The sequence below is a fragment of the Chiloscyllium plagiosum genome, unplaced genomic scaffold (genome assembly GCF_037043375.1).
Source record: "Chiloscyllium plagiosum isolate Xiang-an unplaced genomic scaffold, Cpla_swu_hap1 HiC_scaffold_30, whole genome shotgun sequence".
Lineage (NCBI taxonomy): Eukaryota > Metazoa > Chordata > Chondrichthyes > Orectolobiformes > Hemiscylliidae > Chiloscyllium > Chiloscyllium plagiosum.
The window spans coordinates 40,270,072-40,282,829 of NW_028270168.1; the positions used below are offsets into that span (position 1 = coordinate 40,270,072).

A 12,758-nucleotide genomic window follows, 5' to 3' on the forward strand; every position below is an offset into this window, starting at 1 on the left:
ACTCATCAAATGCTTTGCTTTAAAGGTTGAGTTTAAAGGCCCAGCTCCAAGTGCAGCAACAAGACAACTGTATGAAGATCTCGCACTCACTTTGGAATCACAGCAAAAGCAGACAGGTCTGTTTTTTTAAATGAGAAAATTACTAAAAGATACCAATATTCCCCCATGAGCAAAATCAACATTAGGCTTTTTGAGACAACAACATTTCTGCGTTTGTAGAAATTTGGTCACATTAGATTTCATTGCAAAATAATCAGATTCTCACGTTCAGAGTTAAGAGACGTGGAGCCATTGTCAGTTGATCCCATTAAGCTGTAATATTTTAATTAATGATTGTTAAAAGCAACATCTAAAGACAATGTAGAAGATACTGCATTGAATATCCTCGAAGTGAGCAAGAGCCAGAGAATTGGAACTTCTTTTGGCCCACATCTTTTTGAATATAACCTCTGAAAAGACAAGTTCAGTGACTTACTATAAGTCAAGATTTCAAAGCTTTCACGTGTATAAAAGCAAAATATTGCAGATCCTTGCAGTCTGAAATATAAAAAGAAGGAGCTGGAAATATTTAAGAAGTCACATAGCATCTGTGGAGGAAGGAACAAAGTGAAAACTGCTGCCTGACCTACTAAACACTAGTTATATATTCTGCTCATATATATAAAGCTATGTTGCCAATTAATCCCTCACTTCCTTTAAGGTTTGTATGCAGCCTATATGATGCTTTGGCATGATTGCACTGTGACAGTGCAATGTTAAGCTTTAATCATTTTCAATCCTTGAATACTGTTACTTCAAAAAAAAATAAATGTACATTTTTTTCACATACTTTATTCTGAGAAGTGGGAAAGTCTCATATCTGTCACCATCATATTCAGACTTGGTATGAGTTAGTGATGCAACAGACATGCTTGCACAACATATTAAACCTCAAATTCACAAGCAAAGAACTCTTGTTAACTGGTCACATTTCCTGTAAAGTCAATTGAAATAGAAAAGCAGCTTGCATATTGAAAGCATTTTTCACATTCTACAGATGTCCCAAAGTGCTTCACAGCTAATACAGAATGTTTTAGATTAACTTGCTGTTGTAAAGGAGAAAACAGGACCACCAGATTGTGCACTGGAAGCTTCCACGGGTAACAATTGGTTTTCAGTGCTTTTTAGTTGAAATTGGCCTGGCCTTAAAATCCACTCTAACAAATGGATAGGATCTTGGTTAAAAATCTTTACTGTAAGATCGCACCTCTGGCTGTGCAGTGTTCCCTCTGTAGCAAGCGTCAGTTTCTGAAGTGGAATTTAATCCTGTAATTTTCTGCTTGGATCAAGTCATTCAGATATGATGAATAAAATTCATGGACGTTGCAAGAATTAATCAGATACTGAGGTCACAACAATTTTTGGCCAAACCAACCTAAAGGTTCTAAGGGTGACCGGTCCAAAGCCAGTAAATTCTGCACAAATAATTTTAAGCAAATTTTAATGGAAATACATTGGTGGTAAAGTGAGCTTCATGCAGTATATCTTAATCAAGGCCAATGTTGTGTCTTCCATATTCATTCATGGGACGAAGGTGTTGCTAGCAAAGCCACCATTTATTGTGCTTGAGAAGGTGGAGCTGAGGCACTTCCTGGAATAAAATTGAATTATTTGCTTGCTAGGCCACTTCAGAGGTCAACTAAGAGTCACCAACTAGAGTCATATGTCGATCAGGTCAGTTAAGGACAGCAGATTTCATCCCCAAAAACAGAATTAGTGAGGTTTTTTTTGAAAGTTTGATAGTTTTCTGATTTATTTTACTAATTTACTTTAAATTCTGTGGCTCTTGTGATGGAATTGTTATTAAGGACCATTTCATTAGAAAAGCAAAATACAGCAAATGTTTGAAATTTGAAATAAAAGCTAAAAGTGTTGAAAGTGTTCAGTAGGTCAGACAGATCTGTGGAGAGAGAAACAGTAAATACTTAAAAGTATTGTACCCTGCATCATATCTGAGGGGCCTTGAAACATTCATCTTGTTTCTCTCTCTACAGCTGCTATCTAACCTGCTAAATTTTTCCAGCTTTTTCTGCTTCTAACTCCAAGCCTTTGAGGTTTGTTACCATGCTGTATGACTCTCTGATACTACCAGTCCAATATTGTAATCAACAGCTACCATAACCAATGCTTAGTTGTTTTTTGCCAGTCTCCTTCATTCACTTATGTTTGATTTAATGTTTCTGCAGATGGGGTGATTCAAAAGTTCATTAGCTTGCAAGAGGAAAGTAAAGAGTCGAGGAAGAGAATTATAAGAATTGAAAATGACATTGAATGCATTAGATCAGGACTGGCCAAACTGCAAATGGAGTGGGAATACAGACAGCACTACTTATTGACAGAATGGAGTGACACCAAAGAGCAGGTAATCAAACTATTTCTTCCTTTCCAGCTTTAGAATCCAATATTCCTAATCTTTAAACGTGCATTCAATGCATCCATGACAATGCCACCTTCACACTTAAACATTCAAGAACAATATTTATCAATTTAAAGTTATAACCAGTGATAATCTATAAAACACAGGCATAGATTCAGTCAGGCACATATAAATATGTTACAGTGAACTTCTATCATATTCTGAGCTAACAAACTAGCAATGCTTCCCTTCCATCTCCACATACATTCTTCTCTCAACACATGCACACACACCACCACACCGATATCCACATTTATTCACACATATATCCACTCAGACAAACGCATGGAAACACTCAAGCACACACAAGTCACAAGCAATCATACAGATTCACCCACACACACAAATCTCAAATGTGTAACGTGGTGTTTGTGGATAAAAAGATGTTATCACATGATGGTTGGCATGGACTGGTTAGACCAAAGGGTCAGTTTTCGAGCTGTATAACTCTATGGCTCTTTAACTAATCGTCTTTCCAATGACTGGTTCTAAGTTCTTAATAGTGTACAGTGGCAGACAAATAGCAACTATTGTGTCTTAACAAGAAGATGATCTTCACTGAATAAGGCATAGTTTATCTTGCAACAATAACTGGTTCATTAGGCATTGAGAAAGTTTCATGGTGGTTTCTCTCTTTAAGCCTTTGCGGGCTTTCTTACGCTACCTTCCCAACCTTGCTTTATTACCTTTGCACCACATTGTTATGGTGGCCCACTATAGTATTTTCCTACCACAGACATAAGTATTAGCCACTGCTGGGACTTCCCAGTATTCCTGGTATCTGTACCCCCAGTCAAGGTGCTGTCAGGCCACAGCTGCCTTGCACGGTTCCTGTCAATTGGCCTTGGTACGTCAAGTAAAAGGAATTAGGTAACTGGAGTATACCTTGAGATTTTGGTGACTGATGGAGGTCTGGAGGACAAGCAATAAGCTGGAGTCACATAGTTACTGCTCTGACTTCCGCATTGGATTTTGATACCCTCCAGGTTCTACCTGTCATGTGGAAATATTGAAAGCTGCATATTGATGGGGCAGGATAGTTATAATCAGGATGTTAATGGTTGCTAATGCATGAAAATAGACCTCTCACTGCTCACCAGTGAGAATCTCAACTCGCCGTTCAATACTTGGTTGCAGAATGGAATTTTTTTTTTACTTTTGACGTTCAGAAGCTCCTCACTCACCGCCTCTCGTGCCTTTCTCGCCTTTGCCCTCATTATTCAGGCACTTACGAAGGTTTTGCCATTGTTACTAAGATTATAACGAGAGCTATAGATATAAATCTGTCTGATATCCCACCTGGGCCAGTGTAATCTCATCAGAGTGAGTGGAGTCAAAAAGTGTTCCTGATGAGGAAAAAGGAATTCCTGATAAAGAGCTTATGTTCAAAACGTTGACCCTCCTGCTACTTGGATGCTACCTGACCGATTGTGCTTTCCGACACCACACATTTGGACTCTCATCTCCAGCATCTGCAGTCCTCACTTTCTCCTCAGAGTGAGTAGAGCCTACTGCAGTGTCCAATGTTAGTTGCTTCAGAACCATTACCTTGTAGAACATATAATATAATGAATAAAATCAGAGACTGGGGAGTGGGGGGGGGGCGGGTGGTGGTGGAGTGTAGTATAAGAGGTTAAGTCTGACTGAACGACAGGGTAATATAATACATTATCAAAAGAAGTATTACAATGTCACATGATCTTCCAACTTCATGAAGTTTCATGGCAGGGTAAAGCTATAGTATAATGTTTCTTAAATATAATTAATCCTTTCCTGACCTCAGAAGACTCTATAAGGATTGCTTAGTGCCATAACAAAACCAAGGATATTACAAAATGCCGTTAATGAGGGCAGCGTTTTCTTAAAAAGGTTGGCATCTTGGAAAGAACAGTGCATTGGCAGTATCCACAGCTGGCCAATGGGATTGCCCTCTTACTTTCACAATGAGTGGGTCATTGGTGAGCTCCTCCCCATACCCACGTGACAGAGCTGCCAGCCTGATCAGAATTCCATCAGTTCAGCGGCGTCACCAGGAACAGTGGCTATGTCTGAGAAAGGCAGGTGCCTGGTAGTTTGCACCAGATAGACCGAAAAGGTGTTTCTTAAAATACACAAATTATAATCACAGAGGGAAATCCTCTCCAAGTTCATCACTCTGTACAGCGTCCACTCCTTGAATGCTTTTCCTCACCCACTCCAGCTGCCTGCATTTAAATGGAAACTTCCCCATCCAGTGCTGAGTTTTTGGCAAAATGCTGACAGGGGCGGTAAAATGGTCCAATGGGGTATTTGAATGCTTAAGTTTGCTTTCCACCTCTTTGTGATAGCAACTTGTTTCGAATTGGCTTATCCCACTGTAGATGAAATGCCTTGGCCATCCAGGACATGGTTACTAAGCCGTTCTGGCACAGGTCCCATCCCCCTCCCCCAAACCTCTCCATTTTACTGGCACCTCTCCCCAGTCTCCTACTTCTGGTGTATTCTGGCCTTTGTGCATTTGGGAATATTTTGCTCTGAATGAATATTCAACAGTAAGAAAATAAGAGTTAATACTAATAAAGTCTTGAACTTACTTGAAAGCTTTCAAACACATTTATTATATTAGTAGTAAATCCCTTGTGCATGGTGAATTAGAGAATTGCTTTTTTCTTATTCATTTGCGAGGTGTGGGCATCGCTGGCTGGCCAGCATTTATTGCCCATCCCTAGTTGTTCTTGAGAAGGGGGTGGTGAGCTGCCTTCTTAAACTGCTGCAGTCCATTGCTATGGGTTGACCCATAATATCCTTAGGGAGAGAATTCCAAGATTTTTACCCAGCGACAGTGAAGGAATGGTAATATATTTCCAAATCAGGATGGTGAGTGACTTAGAGGGGAAGTTGAAGGTGGTGGTGTTCCCACTTATCTGCTGCCCTTGTCCTTCTAGATAGATGTGGTTGTGGGTTTGGAAGGTTCTATATGAGAATCTTTGGTGAATTTCTGCAGTCCATCCAGTAGATCATAAACACTGCTGCTACTGAGTGTCGGTGGTGCCAATTGAGTGGGCTACTTTATTCTGGATGGTGTCAAGCTTCTTCCATGTTGTTGGGGCTGCTCTCATCCAGGCAAGTGTGGAGTATTTCATCACACTCCTGACTTGTCAGTGGTGGACAGGTTAGAGTGGGTCAGGAGGTGAATTACTTGTCGCAGTATTTATCACCTCTGAACTGCTCTTATAGCCGCCGTGTTTATGTGGTGAGTCCAGTTGAGTTTCTAGGTCAATGGTAACTCACAAGATATTGATAGTTGGGGATTCAGTGATGGTAACACCGCCAAGGGGCAGTGGTTAGATTGTCTCTTATTGGTGATGCTCAAGCCTGGCATTTGTGTGGTGCAAATGTTACTTGCCATTTGTCAGCTCAAGCTTGGATGTTGTCCAAATCTTACTTCATTTGAACATGGACTGCTTCAGTGTCTGAGGAATTGCGAATATTGCTGAACGTTATGCAATCATTACCGAATATTCCCACTTATGATCTTATGTTGGAGGGAAGGCCATTGACAAAGCAGCTGAAGGTGGTTGTGCCCAGGACACTACTCTGAGAAAATCCTGTAGAGATGTCCTGGAGCTGAGATGATTGACCTCCAATAACCATGATCATCCTCCTCTGACTCCAACCATTGGAAAGTTGGCCCTGATATCCATTGATTCCTGTTTTGCTGAAGCTCCATGATGCCACATTTGGTCAAGTGCCGCCTTGATGTTAAGGGACGCCACTGTCACCTCACCTTTGGAATTCAGCTCTTTTCTTCATGATTGAATCAAGGCTGTAATGAGGTCAGCAGCTGAGTGGCCCTGGCAGAGCCTAAACTGGGCAGATTATTGCTGAGCAGGTGCTCTTGATAGCACTATTGATGAAGCTTTACATCATTTTACTGCTGATTGAGAGGAGGCTGATGGGGTGATAATTAGCCAGATTGGATTTGTCCTGCTTTTTAAGTACAGGATATACCAGGGCAATTTTCCACATTGGCATGTAGATACCAGTGTTGTAACTGTACTGGAACAGCTTGGCTAGGGGAGCGGCAAGATCTGGAGCACATGTCTTCAGTACAATAGCTGGAATGTTGTCAGGGCCCATAGCCTTTGCAGTATTAGGTGCTTCCAATTGTTTCTGATGTCACGTGGAGTAAATTGAATTGGTTGAAGACTGGTATCTGTAATGATGGGCACTGCTGGAGGGAGCTGAAATGGCATTTCTGGCTGAAGATTACTGCAAATGCTTCAACCTTATCATTGATGTGCTGAGCTCTTCCATCACTGTGGAGCCTCCTCCTCCAGTGAGTTGTTTAATTGTCCAACACCATTCGTGACAGGATGTGGCAGGACTGCTGAGCTCAGATCCGATCTGTTGGTTATAGGATCACTTAACCCTGTCAATCACTTGCTGCTTACAATGTTTGGCATGCAAGTAGTCCTGTTTGGTAGCTTCATCAGGGTGATACACCATCTGTCCAGTGCTGCTCTTGGCATGGCCTCCTGCAACCTCCATTGAACGAGGGTTGATTCCCTGGCTTGATGGTAATGGTTGACTGGGGGTTATGCTGGACCATGAGGCTACCGATTATACTGGAGTACAATCCTGCGCTGTTGATGGCCCATAGCACCTCGTGGATGCCCAGTCTTGAGTTGTTATATCTGTTCAAAGTCTGTCCCATTTAGTATGGCCATAGTGCCACACAACACGATGGAGGTTATTCTCAATGTGAAGGCAGGACCTCATCTCTACAAGGACTGTGTGGTGGTCACTCTTACTGATATTGTTATGGACTTATGGACCTGCAGCCGGCAGATTTATAAGGATTAGTTCAAATATATTTTTCCCCTCTTGTTGGTCCCATCTAGCAGCTATGTCCTTTAGGGCCGACCAGCTCATTCAGTAGTACTGCTGTTGAGCTACTCTTGGTGGTGGACAATGAAATGCCCCATCCAGGATACATTTTGTGCCCTTTCCATCCTTAGTGCTTCCTCCAAGTGTTCTTCAACATGGAGGAGTATCGATTCATCAGTTAACGGAGGACATTACATGGTAGTCAGTAGGAGGTTTCCTCACCCATGTTTAACCTGACGCCATGAGATTTCATGGGGTTCAGAGTCAATGTTGAGGACTTCTATTTCAGTTCCCTCTCGACTGCATACTACTGTGCTACCATCTCTGCTGGGTCTGTCCTGCAGGTGGGAAAGGACATATCCAGGGATGGTAATGGTAGTGTCTGGACATTGTCTATGAGGCATGATTCTATGAGTATGACCATGTCAGGCTATTTCTTGACTAGTCTATGAGACAGCTCACCAATTTTGGCACTAGCCCGCAGATGTCAACAAGGAGGACTTTGCAGGGTCAACAAGGCTATTTCTGATGTTGTCTTTTTTGGTATCTAGATCAAGGCCAGGTGATCTGTCTAGTTTCATTTCTTTGAGACTTCGTAGCAACCGGTAGAACTGGGTGGCTTGCTAGGCCATTACCAAGGGTATTTGAGAGTCAACCACATTGTTGTGGTCTAGAGTTACATGTAGGCCAGACCAGGTGAGGATGACAGATTTCTTTCTCTGAAGGGCATTAACGAATCAGTTTTTCCCAATAATCAACAGTAGATTTTTAATTGCAAATTCTTTTCTTATTGAATTCAAATTCCACCATTTGGGTTGGTGGGATTTGAACCCAGGTCCATAGAACATTAGCTGAGTGTTTTAATTAGATTAGATTCTCAACAGTGTGGAAACAGGCCCTTCGACCCAACAGCCCACATCGACCAGTAACCCACCCAGACCCATTTCCCTCTGACAAATGCACCTAACACACTATGAGCAATTTAGCTAGGTCAATTTACCTGACCTGCACATCTTTGGACTGTGGGAGGGAACCCACACAGACACCAGGAGAATGTGCAAACTCCACACAGACAGTCGCCCGAGGCTGGAATCGAACCCAGGTCCCTGGCGCTGTGAGGCAGCAGTGCTCGCCACTGTGCCACCCGTGGATTCCTAATCTAGTGATAATATCATTAAGCCATTGCCTCCCCTTTAAAAGTAGTAGAAGTGTTATCAGCTTAGTGTGGTGTAACAAGCATTACAAGAAGTGTACATAAAAGCATAGGAACATTCAATCCCCAGCTTATTCTGACACTCAGAGCTGGTCTGCATCTTAATTTCAGTTCCCTTCTTGGTGACACATCCCATGCTACTTTACCTAACAAAAGGCTGTGGATAGAGTATGGCTGATATATTCTGCAATTTGCCCACAACCGCAGCTGCACTTGACTTGAGTAGTGGGTACCCTACAGTGAAGGTTTTGTCACTGCAGCCAGTTTCATACTGATGTGTAACAGGCTTTAGAGTAAAACATTACATTCAAAATGTAAGTAAAATATGCTGGAAAGCTTAATTTAAAATCAAGCTGTTTGAGCATTAAGTCAGTCAGATTTTAAAGGGAAAAGATCATTTAAGCACTTCCAGTGAAAATCTTTGCCACACCTTCTCACCTGAAACGTTTACTACTTTTTCTCTTACAAATGCTGACTGATTTGTACCTTGCTGCATTCAGTACTAGTGACATGATATTGCAATCCAATAAATCTTGCGGATTATGAATCCTTGATTACTAGGAAGCAAAACAAGGAAAACGATAAAATAAAACTCAGAACAATCTGCTGTTCCTCATTGAATTCTGCAGGTGTGTGATGATTGCAGTGAGCAGACAGTGGAGAGCAAGGAGATGGATGAAACATTGAAACCCAAGATGTCAAAAGTAGCAATCCAGTCTCAGCATGTCACACGCCAACAGAGGAAAGATCATGCAATAAGGAACGGAGTGGATCATGGCTGCAGTGAACAGGTTACTCAGACAGGTACTTCATGAATAATTTTCAAATGTACATTATTATTCTTTATTGTTTTTCTTTGTTATTGAATTTGAAGTCATTAAGTTTTAGTGACGATGGTTCTGTTACTGGCTCCTGACCAGCAGGATATTATGACAAAATAAAATTCAAATCAATCTGGTTTCGAACAAGGGAAATCATGTTTAACTCATTTATTCAAGTCCTTTGAGGAAGTTCTAACCAAAGTGGCTAAAGCGAAATCTGTAGCTGTGGTAAACTTGGATTTCCAATTCAGTAAGGTGTGACAGTAACATTACACACAACACATGGAGTTGGGGTAACATATCAGCACGGATAAAGAATTACTTAACTAACAGGAGGCAGAAAGTGCGGACAATTTTTCACTTTGGCAGTACGTAAAGTGGAGTGCCACAGGAACTATCGCTGGGTCCTCAATTATCGGGTGGTCTATACTAATTTGGATAAAAGGGCCAGCTGTATGGTAGCTAAATGTGTTAATGACAACAAGATATGTAGGAAAGTAAATTAGCAAAAGGGGGTAAAGAAAAGTTTTCAGACTGGGAGAACAATTGGCAGATGTGGGAAAATGTAAACTTGTGCACAACGGCAATAAGATTAGAAGAATAGTATGTCATATAGCTCATGAAAGATTCAAGAACTTGAAGATGTAGAGGGATTTGGATGTCCCAGTACATATGTTAAAGAATGCTGGTGTGTGGTTGCACTAACTGACTAGAAAGTCAAATAGAATGTTCGCACTTAATGCAAATAGAATTAGAAACTGTGTTCGGCTTTGGTCTCATTATTTGAAAAAGATGAATGCATTAGAAGCAGTTCAGAGAAGATTTCTACAACTCATTCTGAGATGAAGAGCTTCTCTTATGAAGACATGTTGAAAGGTTAGGTGAGTCACTGTTGGAGCCTAGTTTAGAATGAGAGAGATCTTATGAAAACATAGAAAATCTTAAGGGAACTGAAAAGGTTGGACGCCTGGAGGATATTTTCTGTTGTTTGGGAGACTAAAACTGAGATATAGTTTAAAATTAAGAGCTTGCCCTTTTAAAACAAAGAGAGAGAAAATAGTTTTCTCTAAGATTATCATTGGCCTGTGCAATTCTCTTCCCTACTTAGAAAGTGGTGGGGCCTGGATCGTTGAATTTATTTAGGCTTGAGTTAGATTCTTGACTGACAAGTTGGCAAGGCGTATATGTGAGGCGTGTGGAGCACAGCGAGGAAAGAGGAGATGAGACCATAACCAGATCACCCATGGTCTTAATGAATGGTGGAGCAGGCTCAAATGGCTGTACAGAGATTGGAACAATGTCAGTCAGGAGGATCTCATAGAATATGAGTTCCCTGACTGGGGCTGTTAACCTAGTCCAATCAGGGAGCCCCAGCTGACAAAGAAGAATGGGCACGTCAGGGGTTCTGTTCACTCTAGGGTCAGCTCTGACCTAGCTGAGTCAGTGCACATATAAGTGAAGGATGGCTTGGTGAAAGGATACTGGCTTTTGTGAGGTTACTTTAGTGGTGACGAGTGTGGGATGCTGGGATTAATGATGTGACCATGCAAATGTGTCTAATAGCTGAAGCTGAATTGGACTTCAAACGCGTATGATGACGGGCTTTATTGTTAGAAAATGGCAATGCTTTGAGCCGCTTCTCCCCGGAAGATCCATGACCGGTGGTGTCATCGCTAGAGCAGTCATTTCTGGTATTAAACTTTCTGGACACCCAGTCACTGTTGACAATACCAGACTGTGGACACACAATGGTTCAGTCCTGGCAAAACTAAAACAGCTGGTGGTGATGGGACAAGCAAAAAGGGCCATCACAACCAGAATTGAAACCTCTCTGGATCCAGGGAAACCAGATCACAAAAGAGAATGACATTTCATTATGGGGAGCAAGAACGATTGTCTCGAGCAAACGGTCACCACCAGATAACGGCTGAAATCTACCAAGGTCATCCAGATGTTTCCAAAATGAAGACACTGGCAAGAAGTTATATCTGATGCCAACATTGCCACATTGGTTGGGCACTGCCCAGAATGTCAATAAGGACACATTACTGCCTCGCATTCATGGGAATGGCTGGGTAAACCCTGTACTTGGTCACACGTTGACTATGCCAGTCCTCTCATTGACTCTATGATTTTAGTCATTGGGGATATCCATTCGAAATGGTTGCTCATGCATAGAGTTAATTTGTCAAACACAGGGTCGATGATTGAAAAGTCTTTTTCTTTGCATCTTTTGCAATTCACGGATTCGCAAAGGTGTTGGTCACAGACAAGGGGCTATCATTAACCAGCAGAGCTTTTGTGTGTTTCCAAAAGTCAAATGTCATTTGGCACGGAAGGACAGCTCCAGACCGTCCATCATCCAATGGTCTGGCAGACAGAACAATCCAAACTTTGAAGGTAGGCTTAAACAAATAGCCTACAGCTTCACTCGATACCAAACGATCCCAGTTCCTGTTTGATTACAGGACCACTGCTCATGCAACTCGAGGGACATCTCCAGCAGAGTTGCTTATGGGGAGACGACTCCACACCAGCATAAGTCTGATCATCCTGGACCTGGGAGGGAGGATGAAATGGCATGGGGAATTCCAATACCGGACACAAGACTCCTCTAAGCAAGACAGGTGCTTTACTTCATGGAAAAAAGTTTGCTGTCAAAACCACGGTAATGGCCCTGCATGAGGCTATGGTTGAAGTGAGGTCAGGTCCCGTGATGTGCAAAGTTTGGGCCAGTGAGACAGTGCTGAACAAGCATGTGGACCACATGAAAGCTGCAGCCTTGCAAACGGGGCAGGGAGCAAAAACATATCTGGTTCCTCAGAACATCTGGCAAAGCTGTCAGAACTTGTGGGTTCTCCCTCTCTGCCTAGTGTCGGAGGAACCTCTGAGGCCAAGAGGGACACGGCAGATGTCGCAGCCCCAATACTGTTACCGCCTGAGGAAGAAGAATTTCAGCTGAGACGCTCTAGGCGCAAGGGGCGGCCTACAGTCTAGGACAGACTGCCAGAATCTGAGGCACAGTCAGAGGAACCAGTTTGGTGACACAATGCCCCAGTAGAAGCTTCAAGAAAAAGAATGGGCCTACATTCCAAGAGAGGAGGATACACTGATAGGAACGAGGCCAGTCAGGTGGACCTCATAGATTATAAGTTCCCTGATTGGGGCTGTTAGCCTGTTCCAAACAGGGTGCCTTAGCTGACAGATATAAACAGGAGTTTCAGGGGCTCTGTTCACTCGAGGAGCTGGCTCTGAGCTAGCTGGGTAAGTATTATATACTATGCATGTATAAACAAAGGGGGACTTGATGACAAGATATCGGCGTTCGAGGAGTGATTTCAGGCTGAATGGCCTACTTCTGCTCCTGAGACCTATGTTATTGTGAAAGTAATTTTATTGG

At 42.3% G+C, this 12,758-nt stretch overlaps 1 protein-coding gene across 4 annotated transcripts in view; it reads left to right on the forward strand.

Moving 5' to 3' along the window:
• The window catches only part of LOC122563731 (uncharacterized), a 71,704-nt gene that overhangs the window by 19,815 nt on the left and 39,131 nt on the right, over positions 1–12,758 (forward strand). For all 4 annotated transcript variants that reach the window (XM_087976901.1, XM_043717878.2, XM_043717877.2 and 1 more), the window contains exons 4-6: positions 26–116; positions 2,226–2,401; positions 9,167–9,341. In XM_087976901.1, coding sequence (XP_087833027.1) covers positions 26–116; positions 2,226–2,401; positions 9,167–9,341 — 442 coding nt within the window. The remainder of the gene's footprint in view (positions 1–25; positions 117–2,225; positions 2,402–9,166; positions 9,342–12,758) is intronic.